This window comes from Diabrotica undecimpunctata, chromosome 4 (genome assembly GCF_040954645.1).
Source record: "Diabrotica undecimpunctata isolate CICGRU chromosome 4, icDiaUnde3, whole genome shotgun sequence".
Classification (NCBI taxonomy): Eukaryota; Metazoa; Arthropoda; class Insecta; order Coleoptera; family Chrysomelidae; genus Diabrotica; species Diabrotica undecimpunctata.
This window is the reverse complement of record NC_092806.1, coordinates 151,095,219-151,120,899: the sequence shown is the minus strand read 5'-3', so window position 1 is coordinate 151,120,899 and position 25,681 is coordinate 151,095,219. Positions and strand designations below refer to the sequence as shown.

The following is a 25,681-nucleotide window of genomic DNA, read 5'->3' as shown; positions in this document are numbered from 1 at the left end:
ATAACATTGTCCAGTGTACCAGATGCCAATTGTATGGACACTCTAAGACATACTGTAATAGACCTTATCACTGTGTCAAATGTGGAGGCAACCATATGTCAGCTGATTGTAAAAAACCTAGAGACACACCCGCCATATGTGCTCTCTGCAATGGAGCACACACCGCAAATTACAAAGGATGCATGGTATATAAAGAGTTAATTAGCAGTAGAAACAGAGCAAGAGGAGTATCATCGCACACTCCAGCGAACAATCAACTACAATATAACAGAAATACAGTACAGAATAATCCGCACTTAAACAATCAAAATCACGCGACTTACACACAAGCAACGGGTGGAATAAATGTAAATAATGTCCATAAAAATACGAACTCATACAACCAGAATCATGCAACTTACGCTCAAATGACAAGTGGAACACATGTAAGTAATACAAACAGTGACATTGGAGAGATGATGAAGAGTTTCCTTAACGAATTCAAAGCTATGTTTTTACAACTAATTAATCAAAATAGCGTGATCTTAAACATGCTTTCCACAGTAATAAATAAAATTAGTAATGGAACTTAAGTCACTACGAATTGCACAATGGAATGCCAACGGCCTAGGCAACCATAACACAGAAGTTACTAACTTTCTTAAACATAACAAAATTGATGTTCTACTCATATCGGAAACCCATTTCACTGACAGAACGATGTTCAAGATCCCTCATTATTCTATTTACAATACCAACCATCCTGATGGAACAGCACACGGTGGCGCTGCTATTATTGTACGTAACACTATACCACACTATGAGGAAATAATGTATCAGACGGAAAAAATACAAGCTGCAATAATCTGTATCAGTTCTCAATCATGGTCTTTTGACATTGCGGCAATGTACAGCCCTCCAAGGCATAATATCACCACAGCAGAATATGAAGACTTCTTCAAACATCTATCAAACAAATTCGTAATTGGAGGTGACTGGAATGCCAAGCATACAGACTGGGGATCAAGACTATGTACGACAAAGGGAAAAAATCTCAGACAAGCCATAGCTAACACAAACAGCTCTTACTTATCTACAGGGCAACCCACCTACTGGCCATCAGATCCAAACAAAATCCCAGATCTACTCGACTTCTTTATCCTCCATAACATGGCCTTAAATTATTTTGACATACAAGCATCCTGGGATCTGTCCACCGACCATACTCCCATAATTGTGACACTATCTACGCAAATTATAAAACGTCCGAATATCCCTAAGTTGACAACATCAAAAACCAACTGGAATATATTCGAGTCTTACATAAATGAAAATTTAAATTTAAATATAAGATTAAAGCAACCAGACGATATCGATAATGCTGTGCTTCTTCTCACCCAAACTATACATGCAGCCGCTGAAATAGCTACACCCCCTCAGAATGACAAAGAACCAAGTGACACCAACATACCCGTATATATAAAACGTCTTGTTGCACAAAAAAGAAGAGCCAGGCGCATATGGCAAAGAAGTCGCAATCCTATAGATAAAAATGAATACAATAGATTAACACGGCAACTTAAAACTGCTCTACAAGACGCGAGGAATGATACATTTGAACTATTCATCAACAGCCTGTCAAAAGAAGACCACAGCATCTGGAAAGCAACGAAATCATTCAAGAGACCTATACAGCACATACCACCTCTAAGGAAAGCCGATGGAAGCTGGGGAAAAACTGAACAAGAAAAGGCATCAATATTTGCTGAACATCTCTCACACGTTTTTGGTGCACCTGAACTTAATAACAATAATAACGAAGAACAAGTTAAAAACTTCTTAGACGCTCCATGCCCAATGATGCTACCAATCAAATACTTTACTCCTAATAATGTCAAAGAACAAATTTCTAGATGCAATAACTACAAAGCACCAGGCTTTGACATGATCACTGGGCTAATATTAAAAAAATTACCGAGAAAAGCAATTGTCCTACTAACAATGATATATAATAGTATCATAAGATTAGCCTACTACCCGATTAATTGGAAGTTCGCACAAATAATTATGATTAGTAAACCAAATAAACCACCAAATATTACTACTTCATATAGACCAATCAGCTTACTTCCAATAATGTCAAAAATCTTAGAAAGACTTCTGCTCCAAAGATTCTCAGAAGACATCGGAATTAATTCAGTGATCCCCACACACCAATTTGGTTTCCGCGAAGCCCATTCAACTCTACAACAGTGTCATAGGATTGTTAAAAACATTAATGTATGCCTCGAAGAGAAAAAAATTTGCACTGCTGCCTTCCTGGATATAGAACAAGCCTTCGACCGTGTTTGGCATGATGGTCTCCTGTATAAACTTAAGTCATCCTTTCCCACTCCTCACTATCTACTCTTAAAATCATACCTCACAGAACGTCACTTTCAAGTCAGATTCCTTACAGAAACCTCTCATTACTATCCCATAAAATCCGGTGTCCCTCAAGGAAGTGTCCTGGGTCCCCTCCTGTACCTCATATACACTGCTGATATTCCAACAACAAATACGACCACAGTAGCCATGTTCGCAGATGACACCGCCATAATATCCATCGATGATGACCCCCAAGTAGCATCAGGAAACCTTCAAATACACATGAACCTACTACAAGACTGGATGAATAGATGGAAAATCAAAGTTAACCATACTAAGTCTAATCAAATTACATTCACCAACAGGAACATCATATGTCCAAGAATTAGACTGAACAACATATTACTACCAGTAAAAACAGAAGTCAAATACCTGGGAATGACACTTGATCAAAAGCTCACTTGGAAAGCACACATCTTGGCAAAAAAAATCCAAATCAACATGAAAATACGTCAAATGAATTGGTTAATAGGCCGAAAATCACAGTTATCCACAGATAATAAACTTCTCTTGTATAAGTGCATAATAAAGCCTATATGGACATATGGGGTGCAACTATGGGGCTGTGCAAAGCCTTCTAATACCAAAATCATTCAGAGGATCCAATCCAAAATACTCAGAATGATTTTCAATGCGCCGTGGTACGTTAGTAATAAAACACTACATGATGACTCTGGAATACCGTTCGTTGAAGACGAAATCAGCAGACTAACAAGAAATTATTTAGAACATCTGCCAGCCCACCCCAACGAGGAAGCAAGACAACTACACCTACAACCAGAAGTCAGACGAAGATTGAAGAGACAGTGGCCAACAGACTTTATTCACTAATTTTAACTTTAATTTTAATTTCCATTTCAATTCTAGTTTCAAATTATAATCCTACACTGATTTTATTTGTTAGTGTTAGTATTGGGAGTGTTATCAGTGGATAATTTCTCCTCTCATGTATTTGCAATACTCACATTTACTAATAGCTTGTAATAGCAGATTGTAAATTTACAAATTTAATAAAAAAAAAAAAAAAGTACTTTCGATCCCTAGATCATCTTCAGGAATTAAACTGTGCTCGATATATGCCTTTTATCTGATCAAAGTTCATTTATTCGAGCATTCAACCTTATATTTATTTATATTTATAATTGCTCAACTTAAAATTTGATGATAAAATTTGATGATAAAATTTTTTTGACTTACTTCTACTTAAAAAAATTGAATGTATTCCCGAAATTTGAAGAAAACTAAAAATATCTCGGAAAACAATTAGTTTAGGTATGCAGAATGCTATATAAAAAATACAATAGTTCTAAAAAATAAAATACAGGGTGATCCGTTTAAAAAATTGAGAAAATCGTAATTTTGTTTTGTAGTTCACCCTGTATACAAATTTTAGTCAAGAATTTCAATTAAACTTAATTTAAAAACTACAGTATATTGTTTATTATATAAAATAAATAATTGCTTATGCATTACTTCTTTATATACATGGTGTTGATTTCATAAGGATTTCGAAATAAAAATGGTCATAACTTGTTAAATACTCTGTATAGTAATGCAAAGCCCAATATTATAAGAACAAGAATTATGAGAGGAATATAAATTTGAATATCTTGTACCACAATGGAATTATCGAACAACGATGTCGCACTAAAAAACTCACCCTGTATGTATTTATATATATATATATATATATATATATATATATATATATATATATATATATATATATTAAATAAATAAGTTAGGAAGCTTTAGGAAGCCTTTTTAAAAAAATCGAAAACACGTCGATTTTTAAATTTAATGTTCTACATTTTACAATAAAATTTCATTATACAAGGTGATACACATTACACTGATGACGTCATCGGCTCTTTTTTTAAAAGTAACACCCTGTATTTTAGGACATTTTTAGATCGATAAAAATGAGCTGATTTCAAAAAAGTATAATACTCGGGTCTAATGGATATAATTTGAAAGATATGCGCTTAGAAAATAAATTATTTATTATCAATTGCAAAAAAGTAGCCTACTTGTAGTTTTTGGTAAACTGTAATTATTTTTAGTAACATTCAATAACAATTAAGTAGTACAATAATTGTATTAATTCGTGAATGGTCTGTATTATTGCTTAGAATTAATTGTAAGTAGAAACGAATTTGAGTGTAAAGCAAAGAATTGAAATACTTATGATGATTGGGTATGGAGACAAATCGCGAACTCAGATGGAAGTGTGTAATTTATTTAATGATAAATATCCAGAAATACCCATCACGCAGTCAACAGTAAGTAAGATTGAAAAGAAATTTCGAGAAACTGATACGGTTGAAAATGCACTCAAATCAGGTCGTTCCTCTGTAAATTTTGTTACAACATTAGATGTTCTACTTGCTTTTGGGGAAGATGCGCACACTTCTGTTCGTAAGGTTAGTAGTGATCTCGATGTTAACAAAACAACGATACACAAAGTACGTAAAAGTAAGTAAAATGTACAGTTGTACAGGAATTAAACGAGGATGATCCAGATAAAAGAATACAATTTTGCGAAATAATGATGGACAACAGCCACCGAAACCCTCTCTTGGTTCAAAATATTATTTTTTCTGATGAGGTTACATTTAAATTAAATGGCGAGGTCAACCCCTTAGAATTGTAGATACTGGGCAAAAGAAAACTCCAACTGGATGCGGGAACATCATACACAATACCCGCAAAAAGTAAACGTATGGGCTGGCATTGTAAGAAATAAAATCATTGGACCCTACTATTTCGAAGGTAATTTAAAGGGGCCAGCATACCTTCAGTTTTTAAGTGGGTATCTCGTACCTACTTTAGTTAATTTATTCCCCAGTACAATTAATCTTGGAGGTTTTGATAAAAGTTTATGGTTTCAACAGGTGGATTGGAAAACGTGGACATATTGAATGGCCAGCGAGGTCGCCAGACCTCAATCCTTTGAATTATTTTAAGTGGGGTCATTTAAAGAATGTTGTTTATAAAACGAAACCTGCAAATATTGGAGACTTAAAAACAAGAATTCGTAAAGAAATAAACAATATTTCTCAAGAAAGCATAAACAAGGTTCTACAAGAATTTGTACAACGTTTGGGTTATTGTGAAATACAACAAGGGCTACAATTCGAACATTTAAGATTAAGTCATGTATTAATTACTGGATTACTTTCAAGTTATTTATTATAATTTTTTTTATAATTTATTAATGTTATAAATCAATAAAAATTAATTGTCTAAGCGCATATCTTTAAAATTATATCCGTTAGACCCCCAGTATTATACTTTTTTGGAATCAGCTCATTTTTATCGATCTAAAAATGTCCTACAGGATGTTACATTTAAAAAAAGAGCCGATGATGTCTTCACTGTAATGTGTTTCACCTTGTATAATGAAATTTTATTGTAAAATATCGAATTTATTCCATACTTTACGGACACACTATATATATATATATATATATATATATATATATATATATATATATATATATATATATATATATATATATATATATATATAAGTACTAAATCAGAAATAACCTAATTATAAATCGTAGGACATAAACTTGAAACATACCAACATTAGTCTAAAAAATATAATTAAAAAAATAAAGTAGAAACAAAATATATTCTACATCCAATGCGTTTTAATTGATACACACCTGTTTTGCCACTAGCCATCCAACTACTTCCGATAGTTTCTTGTGCGACGAATCTCATAATCACAAATTATTTACAAACAAAAAACCGGTATACACGATCACAATATTTCACACATAGACATAATCAAAGTCACCTGCGCCCAGCACTTGTTGCGACTGACGCCAATAACATTTTACGATAGGTGAATGTTGCCACCATCTGGTCTACAAATTTTGGAAAAGCCCTACATAAGTAATAAAGGTGCTTCTTACCCAACTGTAGTCGATGCCAGTAGACCTGTAGCGTTTTCAGGTAAAACCGGAAAAAGAAAGCGATAATTTCATTGGGGTACTATATGGTGGTGTTACCTTTAAAGAATGAGAGGTGTTTGACGAAACGCCCTCTCTTTCAAGAATCACTGTTGGAGGTCTAAAGAAGATTAGAGGTACAATGAGTGTCATTCTAGATAATTGGGATTGTCTTGATAGTTGGATTAAGGCATTGTTGGTACTATTACGCTGGGAAAACACGCTAAATTACCAATTTAGTAAGAAAAATAAAGTTACTTTTATATTTTTGAATATAAAAATAAACAAATTTGAAGTTACTAGGATATTTTGAAATATACAAGAAAAACAAAGCAAAAACTCATATGTGCACAAAAGTCAGGTCCATAAATTACTACACATTATTAAAAATCTTTTATCTTATTGTTTACATAGAATTCTTCGTTTTTATTCGTTGATTTAGATTGTGCATCTTACTCTTTTTTCTTTTTATTTCAAATAATTATTTTCCCATCCCGTTCCAACATACCGTATCAAGTAAATGATAAAATTAAAAATTGCACCAAGAAAAAATGATGAAAATAAGAATTACATCATAAAAATTAAAAAACACCACAAAAATAAATTAAAAAATTCAATATTAGTATTTTGGTTTCATCTGATATTTGCACTTTTGGTTATAATGACAAGAAATCTTTCATTTCCTATGTAAGACTAATTGGCAGGTCTAACTGCAAAATTCACATTCTCCAATTTTTAGTTAAATTCAGATAACATTTTGTATCATTATACTGTATTCGTATTCCCTGTATTCAAAAGTTTGTTTTCTTCTTCTTGCTCTTTATAAGCAATTCTGCTTGTTCATTGGCGTATTAATACATCTATGGAAGGTCACTCCATCTTTTGTAAGGTTGTCCGATACTTCTTCTGCCGATTGGTGACTTATCTCTTGCTATTTTGACGACACGGGTCTCCTCCATTCTGCTTTTGTGGTTATTCCATTCTTTTTTTTCTATTTTGTGTCCATTCATTTATACACTGTATGTTACATTTTCTTCTAATATCTTCACTTCTCTTTCGATCTCTCAGCATATTTCCTGTAATTCTTCTCAGTATTCTCATCTCTGCCGTTTCCAGTAGCCTTTGAGTTGTGGCTGTGTCGGGTCTTGTTTCTGAGGCGTATGTCATTATTGGTCTTACACTGGCTTTATAAATTCTTGACTTTATCTCAGTGTCAATCTGTCTATTTCGCTATATAGTGTTATTAAGGCATCCTGCTAGTCTATTTGCTTTTTGTACTGGATCTCTCACTTCTTTGTCCAGGTCTCCATAACTAGACAGTGTAATTCCCATGTATTTTATTTCCATTACTTGTTCAATACTGATGCCATCAATTTCTATTTTACATCTGGTTGGTTCTTTACTGCCTACTATTGTATTAGTTTTCTGAGATGAGATTGTCATATTATATTCTTTTGCTCTTATGTTAAATCTGTGGACCAGTCTTTGCAAACTATTATCATCTTGGGCTATCAATATTGCGTCGTCTGCGTAACAGAGTATTTTGATCTCCTTGTTTCCCATGATCCCATCCATGTTTCCCAACCATGATCAAATTGAAGAGCATGGAACTTCTCTATTATACAGAAGATTATACAATAAAAAGTATAAAAGTTTATTTTACTTTATTTAAATAAAATACGCATTAGTTTGCCAAACTTACATTCTCCTGACCATCCAGTCAAAAGCGTTTACTTTCCAGTTTATTATTTTTCGATATTATACAAGTTTAATTCAAATACACATTTATAGAACAATAGCTGTAGCGATGTTGGTTTTATAAGTACTACATTAACAATGATTTTATAAAGTTTTAATAAGATATTTTAGTCTTTCTGATTGGTCTTAAAGTAGTTAGTTTTAGTTCAAATTTAAATCTTCCTAGTTGACTTTTTTTCATATTACTGGGCAGCTTATTATACAAGATCAGGATATTTGGGGTATATGCTTCTTTGCGCTCCAGAAGTTCGCATTCTTTCTGTAAGGAAAGTACCCCTTTATCTAGTTTGATAGTCATGTACATCTTCGGTCAGTGTTATGGCAATATTTGTAAATACTGAAGAAGTTTACATTTATGTACCAATACACAAACTTGCATAGTATAAATTAATTCAATATTGATTATTTTATCATCACGGTATTTTTTAAGTAGGAATATGATATTTAGCGCAAAAAGTACCTTCCTAGTTTCCATAGCATTTCTAAAACCAAATTGGGTATCTTTAAGTTCTTCTTCACATTTGAGTCTAATTCTGTTGTGGAGTATTCTTAGGAAAATCTTAAGAGTGTGGTTCATTGGGCTAATTAATCGTAATTCTGAGCATTTTCTAGCATTATTTTGGTAATGTACAATACCTTTTAGGTATTGTAACAAAGATGGACTTAAGCCAGTCTGCGGGAATCACTCCAGTGTTATATATTGTATTAAAAAGTTTTACTAGTATTTTTATGTTATATTCATCTCTTAGCTTCAGCAACTCAGTTCAGCTTTTGGTCTATCATCTGGACCACAAGCTTTCCTAACTTTAGCATTTTTTACAGCGTGTTCTACCTCTGATTTCATAATTTCTGGTAGTTAATACAATTTTGGTAGGAGTCGGTAATATTATTTCTATCGTCTTCAAACAACTCTGATATATACAGTTGCCATTCTCTTATTATTTCGTTCTCATTTACAATAATTTTGTTGTTATTGTCAACTAGTACAACAGAGGGAACTCGTTCTTTATTGGCAGCGTCATCAGCATACAGATACAACATGGACTTCAGGCGGTAAATTGTTGATCCCAATATAGAACATTGAGGAATAGCACATGAAATATCTTCTGCTGTGCTTAGCACATTGTTGCATATTCTGCCACTCAAATAGTCCATCAACCAAACTAAAGCCATTCCAGTTGTCCTATATTGTTCAAGCACTAAAATAAGTATGTCATGGTCAACTGTATCGAAAACTTTTTGAAAATCCAATTATACAAATACACAACTTAACCCTTTGTCTAATTTGTTGTATATGTCTGTAATTAACTCAGTAGCAGCAGAGATTGTGCTTGAATTAAGCTTAAAACCATACTGAATGTTAAGCCAGTAACTGTTTGAATCAAAGAATTGTACAATTGGGTTATTTACACATGACTCCAAGATCTTTGACATAGCTGTTAACGAGATATTGACCAATAACTTCCAGGTTGCTTTTAGTCTCCTCCTTTATACAGTGATACCACTATCGCCATTTTCATAGTGTTTGCGATTAATCCTATAATAAGAGAGAGGTTAACTAATTTAGTTATATGTATTTGGTAGCAGCTCCTCTGAAAACTCTCCAATAATATCCACACTAAAGCCATCTTGCCTGAAGATTTTTCTTTTTTTAGTTTTCTTATGACCTCTCTAATATAATTTCTTGACCACATTTACAGGAGATTTTGATGGAGGTGTATTTGCTAGAGTTTCCTACATGTACAAAGTATTGATTTAATTGATTAGATATGTCCCCAGCTCTATTGAATGTATAATTATGATGTAACTCATGAATTGTTACTTTTATTTTTATATATTTTGTTATTGTTCAGCTAAAAACTGCTCATAAATATTAATCTCTTGATCTTGACGCTAGACAAATTTCTAATATTGTAGGACTTATTCTTCTTTAAGTGCCATCTCCGCGACGAAGGTTGGCAATCATCATGGCTATTCTGACCTTCCAGGCAGCTGCTCTGAACAATTGCCTCGAGCTACAACCAAACGACTCTCTCAGGTTCTTCAACCAGGAAACGCGTCTTCTTCCTACGCTATTGTAGGACAAACTGTTCATATTCCAAGCAATAGAGTATGAAAATGAACATCTAAAAACATATGTTTTATGTTTAGGTAAAGTGGGGGCATTCTTGTGTCTAAGATTAAGATTATGAACGTCAATCCTATTGTACAGGTATGGTGGAACTCTCTCTTGAATGATTTTATGGTAAAAACAAAGCATGTAGTTTTCGACGATTTTTCATATTTATCTACTTGACTACGGTAAAGACATCACTTATCCTTTGAAATTTCCTGATGCCAAAAATCAAACGTAAACAAAAATTTTGCAATTTCTGTATTCTCCATGAATCAAATTCAGTGAGACACGCATTGTAAAGCACGTTACAAACCAGAGCATTACATAATAATGACTTGGTGGCGCTACTTAATAAATTACGGCTTTGATACAGTAATTTTAAAACTACGTAAGCTCTTTGTAAACAAATACTTACGTAATATGTAAACCTTAAATTTTCGTCGAACCAAACCCCTAGGCTTTGAATCTTTTTGCTAAAAATTGATATTTTATTTTGGTCATAGGCTCTAAAAATATCATCTGTAATATTTAATAGAGCAGAAAAACGGCTATATCTGGACCTAAAATCTTTTATTGCCATATAGCTGATCAGCCAATGGTTTATTCATAATATTATCTTCCGAATACACATTGAAAAGAATTGGCTAAAATACACAAGCATGAAGAACTCCCTCTCTCTATTTCTATTTCTTCAGTTATGTTTTCTTTTATCTCGGCGACTCTAAATTATTGTTCTCCTGAATGAATCGTCGTACTTTTTGTTGATTTTGTATAATTTTATATGTATTTTCAAGACGTGGTTCATAAGGCTTATTAATCTGTATTCATCATATGGTTTAGGTTTTCTACGCTTTGGTATTAAAAAAACTCACGTTAAGTTAACGATCGACTTTTTCAATGGTATTTTCAACAATTATGGCGGTCCTCTTTCAACGTAGAGCTTTTGAATTTTCCTGTTGTAGTTAAGAAGATTAACTCTCGTATACCCACAAGTTGTGATGAATCATACTGACTAAATTCGTGATTTCTACACCTGCACTTGAAAAAAAAAGAAAATATATCATTTTTATTTGTATTTTAAAAAGCGTAAAGATATTTACGACAGGGATCTTTATCATTTTTCACACCCTACGCTACCTTGATCTGCAATTGGCCCTACATTTGGTTTCTTAATCCTTGCGGATGCTCTGTGCGCGCGTACTGGGCATCCCATTCATTCTGACACGTTTTCCTACCGTGCGATATTTACAACCTCCCTGTTACTTTTTGGAACTTTTGGCAGGGGCGTAGAATAGGACAATGCACAATTTCGGGGACTGTCAAAAATACATTCTGTTATTTTTTTATTACTTCCTATGAAGTTAGGTTAGGTTTAGAAACTAGATTTTAATTAAATGTATTTGAGTAATCAAATATAGTTTATTAATAAAATGCATTTTTATTGTTTTATCAAATACCTTTTTGGGAATAAACCACATTCTGTTTACTACATTTGATTCGTTTACCGCAATATTTTCAAAATACACGTTTTTAATTCCACAAATTATCCTTTCGTCACTGCAAAACTCAGTGTTAACAATTCTCTTTTAAATCATGATGAAAAATCCCGATACAGTTAATAATTGGTTTAATATTTGTTCGTCTTTCAATATCGATATCAAATTCTATTTATGTTAACCGTTTATATAAAAAATTGTTTTTCACAAATAATGGTTTTTGAAAACTATCGATGACTTTTTTTTTGTATTTATAAGCTAAAATTGTCAACAAGTTGTACACAAATGGCTCGAAAGCTGTTTAATGTTATGCAAGAGGTACAATTATGCAATTGCGCATGTCCACTGCATATTTTTATGCAATATCTGTGCTAGACGAAAAATTAGAACATGTTCTATTTTGTTGCAATTTGTTGTCAAAGCTCATGTTGCCAATATAACAAAATTTATAGTTTGGAATAAAACGTTAAATATGTAAGTGTAAATGTTATTTATTAGATGTAATGATTTGTGATTTATATTTGAATATATTTAATAATGTTAATGTTTAATATATTTCTTATGTTGGCAACAGTGAAAGTAGTATCTCAAAATTGCACAAAAATAGCTGTGATGTAAAACAGATCAGGTAGGCAAGGGAGACTGCTTGATCGTATTCACGAGTTAGGAGAGGAAATGGGCATAAAAATAAACTCAAACAAAACCAAATTTTTAGTGGGTTCATACCTTGGACAGCAAGGAAAACTAATGAAGAAGTACTAAGGAGCGTCAACAAAGATAGAGAACTACTAAAGACTGTTAAATTGGGGCTGGACTGTTGTATCTGGGACATATAATCAGGGGAAGTCGATATAAAATATTACAATTGATCCTTAAAGGCAAAGGAAACTGGTTTCTTGGTTGAGAAACATTCGAGAATGGACTCGGATATCAAATGCGGGACAATTATTCCATATTGCAGAAAATCGAGAAGCCTTCGCAATGGTGATCGCCAACGTCGGATATTTCTGATATGGTACGCGAAGAAGAGAGAGGCAAGGGACTTGCAAGGGACACGACAAAAAGGACTTGCATGGCCTAGATGTAAAACAACTTTAAAACAGCACCAATCATTGAGTTAGGAGTGAATTGACCTTGAACTTAGGAAGTCTAGGTAAAAGCAGCATCCAAAGTAGTCCAAGCATCCTTCTAGAAGAAACTTTATACATTTGGAAGATTTCAAATTTGGACAAAAAAAAATCGGGGTACAAGAGATTGTTATAATGTCCAATAGTTAAGTCTAAGCTCCCACAGCTGATAAGACCGAAGATGAGATCGAAAAGTTTTATTCAGAATTGCATAATACACTGAAGCTAACAAAGTCTAGAGGTATTACGTAAATTTTAGGAGACTTTAATGCAAAAATTGTAGCAGGTATAGTATTCTGAATTTGTCTAGAATTCTGCCAAAAAAAGAATATGGTAATATTTGGTTTTGGCTTCCTAAGAGAACACTGATATATACAGGGGCGGATGCAGGGGGGAGAAAATAGGGTATTTCCCCCCCTTTACTCCAGGAGGTCCAAAATAAAAAAATCCTATTATTTATGTCCTTTGTGTAGTTTGGGTTTATCTTTTTTATGTCTTTTGGTTGGTGTTTCATTGGAAGTTCCCCCCCCCCCAAGTTAAAAGTTCTCCTTCAAAAAGGCAAATGTTTACATCCGCTACTGAATATATACGTCTCCTTCACATACAGGCAACCACATTGCCAGGTTTCAGACAGATTTTGTACTGGTAAACACCAGATATAAAAACTCTATAACCTCAGTTAATTAAAACTTATCCTGGAGCAGATGTTAACTCAGACCAAAATCAGTTAGTTGCTGTCGTGAAAATAAAAGAACCAAAAATTAAAGACGTAAATAAATAAAAAAGTGGAATAATATAAAAAACATATTACTGAAACCAGCTCAAGAAAGTTTGACAAAACACAGGTCAGAGGCTAAAAAACCATGGATGAAGGAATAAACTTGGGAATAACTGTTCCATCATCAGTGACAAAAATTAGAATGTTTAAGTTACAATAGGAATTGATTACGTAGCAACGTAAGACTCCACTGAGACGAAGTGTCTATGAGGACTTGTTGATAGCAACTCAGCAATTTGCTGATAGCAACTTTAAGAAGAAGGTCTTCGATAAGATCCAATGTAGTACTGTGTCACAGTGGGGCACCCAAGGAGGGGGAGGTTTAGGGGTTAAACCTTCCCTCCAGGGCAATATTTCGACACTCTTACTCACAAATTTTAAGGACTCAAAATGGAGGTAGCATAAAAAAAATTTCGGTGCCCAACCAAAACCCCCCCACAGGAAAATTCTAGGTGCGCCACTGCTGTGTCATGGTCAGTAGTGCTAAACTTGCTTAATAGCAAAAACTCTACTGTTTTAATACTTTTGTGCAAAGTGTGCAAAGATAGAAAAAAAAACTGTTCAATAAAAGTTCTCCTCACTGAATTAAAATATCAAACACAGCTGAAAAAAAAAGACCAAGAGATCAGCTACAGAATTGAAAGAATCATAAAGAGCATACATATTAAAACGAAAAGTATATGTAAAGAGAGAAAATGCCAGATTGACTACCGAAAGCATAACTCTGATAGAAATACGAAGAAAGCCAGATATAGAAACAACCAAATTTCAAAAAATGAAATGAAATTAATTAAGCAAAGAATATGGATCGATCTGAGAGCATACAAAACAAGACTGATAATTGAAATAATAGAAAAAGAAATAAAAGTATGCAACAGAAAATAACAAAGATACATATCAACATAATAGCTTGAAGACAAATATGAGGTTTACAGAAGTTATAATATTAAGTACTAAAACTATAGGAATGAACTGGAGAAAATTACTTTACAAAGTGCAAAGAAATGGGACTAGAAGGAACATATCGTAAATAAAAGTGATGGAAACTGCTAAGCTGTAATACAAACACAAGTAGGGAAAGAAAATATAAGAAAAGTCACCTAATATTTAGGTCAAAAAAAGTCACCCTAAAGGTACCAACACTATCCAAGGAAAACAAACGAAGAATACCATGGATAGCAATCGGTAAGTTAAAATCGCCCTTTGGGGGCAGTTTCATACAACAAAAATCAAAATTATTCGAGTAATGCGTCCTCCCCACAAAAACCTGATCTGCAAAAACCAACATAGAAAAATGATAAAAAAATGGAAAGGAATGGAAAATGTAAAATACTCGGAATAAGGCTGAGAGACCAGATGAGGAAGTGACATAACGAGCTAGAGCTTCTTCATCAGGTAGGTTAGATTTTAATCTTATTTTTCCTTTACGAATGTTTGACAAACCTAATATAAACAATTTGCAAAGAAATAGAATAAACATTACAACAAAAAACTACCGTTATTCCAATAAAAGTAATTTTACTAGTATCTACTTAAAGATACGCCTCTGGTAGTGCAATATTTTCTAATAATTCTATCACCTGAGCAATCCACAAATTCTCTCTCACGGTTGTACAACACAAAGGTGTAAGGAAGATCAATTACACCTCTAGAAACGTGACTAAACAAAAATAACAAACAACTACATTTCCATTGCCAATAAATACGAAGAAAATAAACAAGTCGAAACTGTTTAGTTGTACAGGTGATTAGGCGAGTCACCTTGTATTGTTCAAATATTTTTCTTTGATATAATTTTAAAATATATACATACGTGAAAGAATGTGGGTAAGAATGGTACTATCCATGTATTTTGCTACAGTTCGTAATATGCGTGATAAAACGATTAAAGAAAGCTTCGAGATGAAAAAGACGATAAAGAAACATTTAATGAATATTCCAATATTCAATCTTAAGGAGAAACAAGTAGCGAAAATTAAAATATAAATATGTATTGATAAATAAGTAACTCAATCCAAGCTCTACCGATTAATGGATTAGAGATTAGATTAGATTCAGATGTTATGTCATTGTTGACATGTGAAAAATAAATAATTCTGTATTTAAAACAATAAAAATCTTAAATAGTTGTTAATTTAGTTCAAAGTAAAGAGGTATATGTAATGAATATTAAAAATACTATGTTAATAGCAAAAATTAGCCTAAAATGTTTGTTTTTGATGCAACATAACCTCAATATGTGTAATGTGATACATATTTGTAAAGAAAATTGAGACAAAAAAAAAGTATTTAATTGTGATAGCTGTAAAGATAGAATATGTATTGTGGTGGAAGTAAAAGTTCTCCAACTAGTCGTAAGAGTTATGAAATTCTACTGTCGTCAGTGTCGCTCACATCAGTCTCTAGACCTAATGAGAGAGGTAATAGAAACAAAATATGCGTTAACTGAAAGCAAGGAGAACACACTTTTAGATAAATCAAAAATTATTGAGACGCTTAAACAAGACTTAGAAGACTTAAAAAGGGCAAGAAAAACAGATGTTCCAATGATGAGTACCGGGAAAAAACCAGAAATGTCACTTTTTATTAAAAATCTCGGTAGAGGCGCCATTAAATTCTTCTAATGATGACCTATATTTTAGAGTACTAAAATTGGGAAAAAACTACCGTAGTATGGCGTAAAACAATGTCTAAAATATAGCGTACCGAATAAAAACTAGCTTAGTCCAAACGTCCAGGGGAAACCAGTGATGTCATGTAAACAAACCTGCTGATGCCATATTCATTTTTAAGAAACGTACCCATATTATTGTAACCGCAAAAGTGTAAGTTCTTGTTTGTTTGTGTGATTATTAATAAACGATTATGGCTAATAATGATTCGGAGGAGTCCGTTGAGAACAAAATTATGCCTCCAAAAAAAAAAGGCTACCGGCCGGATGGATGAGAGGTCTCTAAAATTTTGAAGTTATCGACTCATGAAGCTGGACAGCTTTGTAGTTGCTTAAGGGTGAAGTGCTTTGTGGTAATTAATGAGGCGGAAACAAAAGAAATATTGAGAAATTTTAATGCTCTGCGCTCTCACGATGAGCAAAAATATTATTTGGCTAATTTAATTACGGTATTTCCTGTCCAGCATAGAAGGTCTCGTCAAAACGAGAATACTATCAGTTTCCATGATGCAAGTTACGGGTATCGAGTTCGCGATTGTGATATGCCGGTGTGTATCAAAGCTTTTTATTCCATTCATGGGATTACAAAAAAAAATAAATTATATTAAGGAAAGCCTCAAACCAAGTGGTGCAGTTCCTAAGGATAGACGTAGGAAGCATAGTGCAACACATAGGAAGCTGTACGATTTAACAAAAGGTTTGGTATGTGACCAAATCAAAAGTTTAAAGGGTCGTCAGAGCCACTATGGTCTGAAAGATACAAAAAAGTCTTATTTACCAGAAGAGCTCTTAATCAAAAAAATGTTTAACCTCTTTAAGGAGAAGCATCTAAATGCTAAAGTCTCATATGAAACGTACAGAACAATTTTTAACAAGGAATTTAATATTGCTTTTAGATACCCCAGAAATGACGCATGCGCAACGTGTGATGAATTTCAAATTAATCTTAAAAGTTTGACTGATACTGAAGACAATAAACTGTTATAAACGATTTGCATAAAAGAAAGGCTGAAGCAATCTATTCAAGAAAAAAGCAAGCCAGAATCTGCAAAAAAACAGCAACAAAAAGGAAGCCATCTGCATTGATTTTTCTAAAAATGTTTCAATTACGAAAATTGCCACTAACGATGTGTACTATAAACGCCAATTGTTTAATGTATGCCTTTAATGTACATGTCCTCTCTTCTGGGCAGTCTACTTTTTATACCTATTATGAACGAATGGCTAAAAAAGGATCAAACGAAGTTGCATCTTTCTTCCCAATTTTATCAATAATTACTTACAAGACCATGTTGAAGAACTGCAAATCTTCTGTGACTCTGCCGGAGGACAAAATAAAAACTTTACTATTTTTCGATTTATTCATGTTATAGTAAACAACAAAATTCATAATCTGAAAGAAATAGATATCACATTCCCTGTAAGAGGACATTCCTATTTGGATAGTGACAAAAACGTAGAATTGTGGGATTTGAAGAGCCACTTTAAGGTCCCGCAAGAGTTTGAAGAAATCATTAGGCATTCCCATTTCAAACCATCGCCGTTTCTTATAGTGAGTGTGTCACAAAAAATGGTACTGGATTGGAAATCAACAAAAATGCCTGTATAAAACTCAGAGTTTGAAGGAAATAGTGGCATCATCTGATCATAGCCGCCTTATATTCTACCGTTTAATATACAATGGACCAGTACTATCTGGGCTAATACGAAAACGCTTTGACCAAAACTCAGCTTTAAGATGTGGAGAATTTTTGCTGCCTGTTCCGGTATACGACGGTAAGTTATAAGAAACTTTTAAATAAAAATGAGCTTTATTTTTTTTTTAATTTTTGCTACAGGTCCTTTACCAATTCCAAAGGCTAAGTTTAATGACCTAATGAGTCTTATGCGGTTTTGCAGTCCAAAAGCAGTGACATTTTTCCAGAACCTGGTTCATCTCTAACAGTAAGCTTAAATTATTTATATGTTGATAAATAAATAAACATTAAGAAATACATTAATTTTCTTTTTTAGTTCAAAAATAAAACGGCTGGTTTTTGTCTGTTTTAGGTGATATTGCTGCTTTTGTTCCTCCAAAACCATGACTGATACAGATTTTTTTGCAATAAAGCCGACTTTAGTTTTTGTAAACCAAAAAACTGTATTTATAATAGGTACTTTATAATAATGTTAACTTCTGTTTTATGTAAACTACTGTTTATAATCCCTTTTCGAAATAAAAATAATTGGTTTTGAACATTAAAATTCAATTTTGTCATTTACTCAGTTTTGAAAGTAAAAGACATATCTGGTTTTTTCCCTGTACCCTTCAAACATCGAGAAGTCAACAAATCAAATCCTACAGTCAAGTTTTAAAGCAAAAGAAAGAACATGTAATCATCATTCAACCGAAAAACCAAACCCAATCAGGTACACAAACACAATAAGTAGTAGAACAAAATATAGACCTCAGTCCTTTGGAGATGGGATTTGTAGAGTATAACAAGTTCTAAATGATGTATGACATAATGTTTTAACATCCTATGATGATACATCCTATGATGTATCATCATAGGATGTCAAAACTGTACATACATTCAGAAAATTCGACAAGTTGAAGAGCAGTTGGACAATGAGTACTTGATAAAGGAACCGGAAAAAAAATCCAAAAATTAAGATACCTATACCTTAAAAATACCCAACATTGACTATCACCATACAGCATATAACAAGAACTGTAGTGCATAAAAAAAGAGTATTCAATAGAATACAAGATAAGGTTTAATATGTTGAGCCAGTTGGGAACATATTAGAAAACTACAAAATATTGTATGCAAATATTCAGAGCTTGCCAACAAATAAACCTCAACTGGAACGGTATATTAACTACCACAAAGCATTAATTGTCTGCATTTTAGAAACACACATATTAGTGAAATATATATTAAATGGTTACTGCAGTGTGTGTTCATATTCACACAGCACTCATACTGGCGGAGTGATAATATATGTAAAGATAAACTATCATTTATAACAAAGTTAATTGAAACCTATAAAACCAATACATGGACATACTCGGTTCGCTATTCCGAGTCCGATCTGTCTAGTGAATTTAGTAATTATTTTTTTGCGAAGTTAGTTACTTTTTGACAGACTAAAAGTGGCTGGAAATTACTATACAACCAAGCACACGTACTCATAGCCAATATTAATAGTAAACAAACTAAATAGTAAATAAAATAGAACTTTGCGAATTACCGAGAATCATAATTTATTTATCTGCACCATATAATAAATAGTTATGTTAAATTATAACAACTAAAATATGTTTTTTAAATATATACTACCCAAAATTTGATGGGTTTAGTATACACTTCCACTATTTAGAATAATTCTCCCTTTTAAAAAGAAAGAAGTCTGCAATAGTAAGATACTTGAGCTATTAATACTGAGAAGTAGGAATTGTTGTGTTGTAGGTTTCCGACAATGAATCTGTCAAAATATGCCCGAGCTAAGCGAATGGAGTATAGCTGGCATTTCGTTCACTTTTAATTCAGTAAAATATTATTTATTCTTGGCACTAAAAGTGAAGAGCTCAGTTTTCGTAAACAAGAGTTTCATGGATCTCATCATTAGTTAACAACCTAAATCACGCCACACGCAAAACCTTGTATGGATACAATGAAAATGGTGATAGAAAAAATAGTGAAGTTCTCTAAAAGTCATATTTGACACAATTTCCATGTCCGCGAACGATAGAGCGAAATAACCTGCATATTTAAGAGTTTAAATCTAAACACAAATGTAGGCCAATATTATTTTTTAAAGTTTGTTTAGAAATGAATAGATCTACCTTTCTGTTGCATATATTTTTTTTATAAAAATACAAAGTGATATGATTAGAAAATCATTTAGTTAAATAAAAAATTTATTTATAGAATTTCACTTTTATTAATCTAATAAAAGTTTTGCAATAATAGCTGAAGAACCAAATCTTTTTTTGGACTAAATGATCAGTGTAAGTGTATCATTTTTTATAGTTAAATAAAGCAAAAAAATTATAAAAATTCTAAAACTATTGAAATGAAAATGACCAGACTCTGTTTATATTTCTGTAATTAGTGGGTGAAACATTGTGGACCAGAACTTGGAATAAAATCACACAAACGACCTCCGAAAACTAAGCCGCCAAGTCATCAGGCATCTCCTGCAAGAGGAAAGCTAAAGAGAACTTATTGGACAGACATCCGATATAAATATATCAATTTTTAAAGCAAAAAATTTTAAAGCAATCTGTTGAAAATAATTTTTTGAATTGAATAGAATATGAAGACGATTGGTAGGAAGGTGATGAGTTCTTACATGTCCTCAAATTGGGACCTTTTCCAAATGAAGTACGATGTCTTCTACCAATGGAGACACAGAAAACCCAAACAGCAACAGTCTGGTAATGACTAAGAAGAGGTAGCATGTAAATAGCTTTGCAACGCTCGGCTAACAGCCACTCTAAGACGAGCTTCATCCCAAACTCTACAAAAAATCAAAGAAGAAAAGCACAAAAAGGGCCTTACCCAAAAAAAAACATACTAGCAAAACATTAAAAAACCAAGCCTATTTTCCCATCCGAGTGTTGAGACTTTGGAATTTGCTTAGCTGAAAGGCTCATGTAGACTTAGGAAAGCTCGATGCTCGTGACAAACAAAACACATAAAGACGACAAGACAAAGAAAACCTCGCGGCGAAGACGTAATTAATATAATAATGAATAATTATTATGATATTCTTTTCATAGCGCATCAGCGTACTATGGGAGGGATTTGATGGAGAGCCTGGAGAGCATTAGTTCTAAGAGGATTCGTCCCTGCTCTACTTGGATCAATTCTCTTCACCATAATGGATTGTTTTGCCCGAATGTCCTTATGGGTATGCAAGTCTCTTTCAGGGCGCAATTACTACTGTGCGCATGTGCGTACACTTCTTGGTAGAGTTTAAAACTTTCACGAAAGGACGGTGTTTGATACAAATGTCTCACAATCAAATGCCAGAGACAAGCAGTATCTCGCTTAATTTAAAAAAGAAGATGGTTGAATTACTTGGAAAAAATGAAAAAGAATATAACCATAAAAATTGTATTAACACAAAAGAAGTCGAAACTTGATTAAAAAAAAAAGAAAAATAACAGATTAGAAGAAACTTTGTAACAAGAACCTAACCTTATTTTATAAATAAAATTAATTTATTATTTATATTGACATCATTACTGAAAAAATGGTTGGGTGTATCCCATAATATTAAAAAAAATAGTATGAAAACTTCCTTTTGTAAATGTATTACATAACATATTTTTTACGGATATAAGCAATAGTTTAAAGTAAGAAATTATTTTGTAAAAAAATACGAAAATATCACCATAATAAAAAAATATCTTTATCTTAAACTTTATCGATATTTGAGTCTGTTCACCTTACATTTGTTTGACAATTGGCCCAAATAATCGACCGTTTTAATAGAAATAGCCGTTTACTCGATTGACCAAACGTGCTTTTTCTCGATTTTAGGGTCACGTTTCAGTAAACACGAAGGCGAACTGTAGCAGAGAGGGATACAATATATCACTGGTTAATGGCGATCTGTGCTGTATGTGCACTAAATGCACACCTAGCAAATACCATAGCAAGTACATGTGTTAAATGTGTAATTATTCGGTGCTAATTGCTTGTTTGGAGACACGTTTCGGAGATTATCGCGTTACAGATGAATATTACAATGTTTGTATTGTTGGATGCTGTGTGTTTGATGAGGAACAAATGGATGATGGATATATGAGTGTATTATATTGCATCTATATCCAGATTTTTTTTTTCAATAAATGTCATGAATCAACATTGGAACTCTAATTTCATGCCTAGAGGCGCCTTTGACATATTTACTAGAGAAAAAAATCATTCCAGATATTTAAAACATAATATGACGTTTAAAATTAATATTTTCATGATAATAAGACAACACTTAGTATGCTCCCTATTCAATCTAGTGTACCAAGTTTGTTGGAATTCCGGATTGAAGTTAAACGGGATTTGGAATTACCTCTAAGCAATAAAGGTCAGGGGTAAAATGGTAGGAGACGTGTAGGAGCTCATCACTTTATAGCCCACCATAAAATTATTAGACCCTCTTTTTAGTTTTTTAGTCGAAAAATCCACAATTTTCCTTGAAGATATTCCCTTTGAAGAAGTTTCTTCTCAGATGTATCAGATTTGATAAAAAAAATGACCGTGAGCAGAGAAAAAAGTTGAATAAAGTAGCAGAAATTCGACAGATTTTCGATTTATTCGTTGACAATTGCAAAGCTGGGTATAACCTGTCCGAATTGACGAAAAATTAGAATCGCCCCTTCAGGGGGCGATGTTCTTTTCGACAATATATACACAGCCAGCCAAACAAATATGGCATTAAATTGTTTGCTTTAAGCGATGCCAAGATGTTTTATAATGCGAATTTAGAAGTTTACGTTGGGCGTCAGTCAAAAGGGCCGTTTTTTGTAGATACTTCAGCTTCTTCTGTTGTTGAGCGACTTATTCAACCAATTTTGAATTCAGGAGAGATATTACGCTAGATAACTGGTTCATGAGTATACCCTTAGTGGAAAAGCTATTGGAAAATCATAGACTAAGCGTTGTAGGAACTCAACGTAAGAATAAAAGAGAATTGCCTGTTTTATTTGTACAAGAAAATCGCCCTGAAAGGTCAAGTATTTTTTCTTTTAGAAAAAATTGTACCCTTGTTTCTTATTATATAAAGAGGAAAGTTGTGGAAAATGCAAGCTACTGAAATGTTAAGCGAACGTGGAAAACCCATGCTAGTGGCGAACAGTTTCAAATATAATTTCCACAAAATATTGTCGGAAGAATTGAAGCGTTGGCAGTGTGCATGCCGAGGATGTATGGCGTATGTGAAAACGGAAACTTCCGCACCGTACACTGTGCTCGACTTTGGTGGCGAGCGCAACCATGAGAGCAGCAGTCTGGAAAAGCTAATTGAGTGTTATTTAGGTCAATGCGACAATTTTCATCGGTTTTACTAATCACCATTACTTTAGTCTTTTTAAGATTTATTGTAAGTCCCATTGCTTCACTTGCATTACTAACTCTGTCTAGTATATTTTGTAAGTCTTCTATTTTTTCTGCTATCAGAACGGTATCGTCTGTATTATTTGATATTGTTAATATATTTACTGTTTATTTTTATACCAATTTCGGCGGGGTCTAGTGCTGGTTACGAATATTTTTTCTTCGAGAATAATATAAGCTTTGATTAATATTCTAACCTCTAATTCATTCTCACGTAGACCATACACTTGAATTCAACAGTTTGATTTAATTCTCATAAATTGAATATTTTGTAATGATATTTAATGTAAATTATTGATTTTGCTTACTAAACTTTTTCTATAAATCATATTTGATCGAGAATATGTTGTATCTAGTTTAAAATAATTCTAAAATTATCGTTAATAGATAGTTAATGTAGGTAAGACGAAAATCTATTCTCTCAGATTCAGATTCAGAAATGCTTATTGCTTTATTGCGTAAAGTAATAGCTCTCCTAATAAAACAAACATTTATTTCTCCATGACCATGGGTCGTCTGGGGGTCTTGTTTGAATAGACATTCAGAGTTCAAGTCAAAGAGCAATGCAGACATGATACAGCCTTGTCGGACACCAGATTTTTTCCATCTAGCTTCATTTTCTGTAGTTCATAGAAAAATTTTTCATGGTGGACTCTATCAAAAGCGTTCTGGTAGTCGATGAAACAGAGATATACTTTTTTCTGACAATCAAAGCATTTTTGAATGTGTTTGAGTCGCAAATAACGCAACTCTTTTGTTACCAAGGCCTTTCTAAATCCGAAATGAGAACCACTTATGTCTATTTTATATTTGTTATAAATTCGATTCTGTAGGATCTTTAAGAATATTTTTAGTTAGTGACTCATTAAGCTAATATAGCCATGAATTTTAAGTTAAGCCGTTCCTTTGGTATTACGACTTTCATATATTGGAAGTTAAAAGATGTGTTATAGTTTTATGTTATCATTCAACGATTGTTAGTCTATGTGATAAGCATAAAGAAATGCCAAATAGGTAAACTTAAAGACAAAGATGGAAATCTTATTGTAGATCTAGAGAATAAAATAAAAATATGGACAGAATACCTGAATGAATTATTTGAAGACGATACAAACAACTTAACTCAGATAATCAATGCAACTGGGCCAGGCATATTGAAAGAAGTAGAATACGAAATAAGAAACGTTAAAAATGGAAAAGCAAATGGACCTGATCAAATTCCTACAGAACTGTTGAAGCTTTTGAATGATAAATCCGTAACCATAATATTACATATATTCAATACAATATACAGTACTGGTATAATACCTCAAGAATGGCTGCTGTCTACGTTTGTCACCATACCGAAGAAAACTAAGGCAATGCAATGTTCAGATAATCGAATAATCTCCTTGATGAGTCATCTGCTTAAAATTATTTCTTAGAGTCATCCACAACCGAATATATCAAAAGTTAGATATCGATATTAACGATACACAGATGGGAATCAGAAAAGGATTAGGTACAAGAGAAGCTCTCTTTGCCTTAAACGTCCTAACACAGAGATGTCTAGATGTTAACCAAGAGGTACACGCCTGCTTTTTAGACTTTGAAATGGACTTTGACAAAGTACGCCACAATAAACTCAAAGAAATCCTGGAGGATAAGAACATCGACACCAGAGACATACAAATAATATTAAATCTGTACTGGAATCAGCGAGCTAATACAAAAATAGAAGACAAAACATCGGACGAAATAGAAATACGTAGAGGAGTACGACAGGGTTGTATAATTTCACCGCTCTTGTTTAATATCTACAGCGAACAAATATACCAAGAAGCTCTCTCACATGCAAACGAAGGGATAATAGTCAATGGAGAAGTTATCAATAACATTCGATATGCTGACGATACTGTGATAATGGCAAGAACAGCGGAATCTACAATATCTAGTTGAAAGTATGAATGAGATATGTAATAACTACGGCATAAGGATGAACGTCAAAAACACCAAATATATGACCTTCAGTAAGAATCCAATACACGACACTAGTATGGCAATAAACAGTACCCAACTCGAAAAAGTAAGCGAATACAAATACTTGGGAACCCTCATCAATGAAACAGGTGACCAAAATCACGAGATAAAAAGACGTATTGAAATTACCAGGTCTACCTTTATAAAAATGAAAAAAAAAATTATTTTGTAATCGGATCTTAGTATTCAGCTACGAACTAGAATGTTAAAATGCTATGTATTTAGTACTTTGCCTTACG

General features: G+C 33.0%; 1 protein-coding gene across 10 annotated transcripts in view; it reads right to left on the bottom strand.

Moving 5' to 3' along the window:
• The window catches only part of sim (bHLH transcription factor single-minded), a 150,073-nt gene that overhangs the window by 34,056 nt on the left and 90,336 nt on the right, over positions 1 to 25,681 (bottom strand). For 2 of the 10 annotated variants that reach the window (XM_072530540.1, XM_072530541.1), the window contains exon 1: positions 6,081 to 6,231. The exons of the other annotated variants lie outside the window; for them this stretch is intronic. In XM_072530540.1, coding sequence (XP_072386641.1) covers positions 6,081 to 6,138 — 58 coding nt within the window. In that variant the 5' untranslated portion in view covers positions 6,139 to 6,231. Of the gene's footprint in view, positions 1 to 6,080; positions 6,232 to 25,681 lie in introns of those variants that run through there. 10 annotated transcript variants of the gene reach the window in all.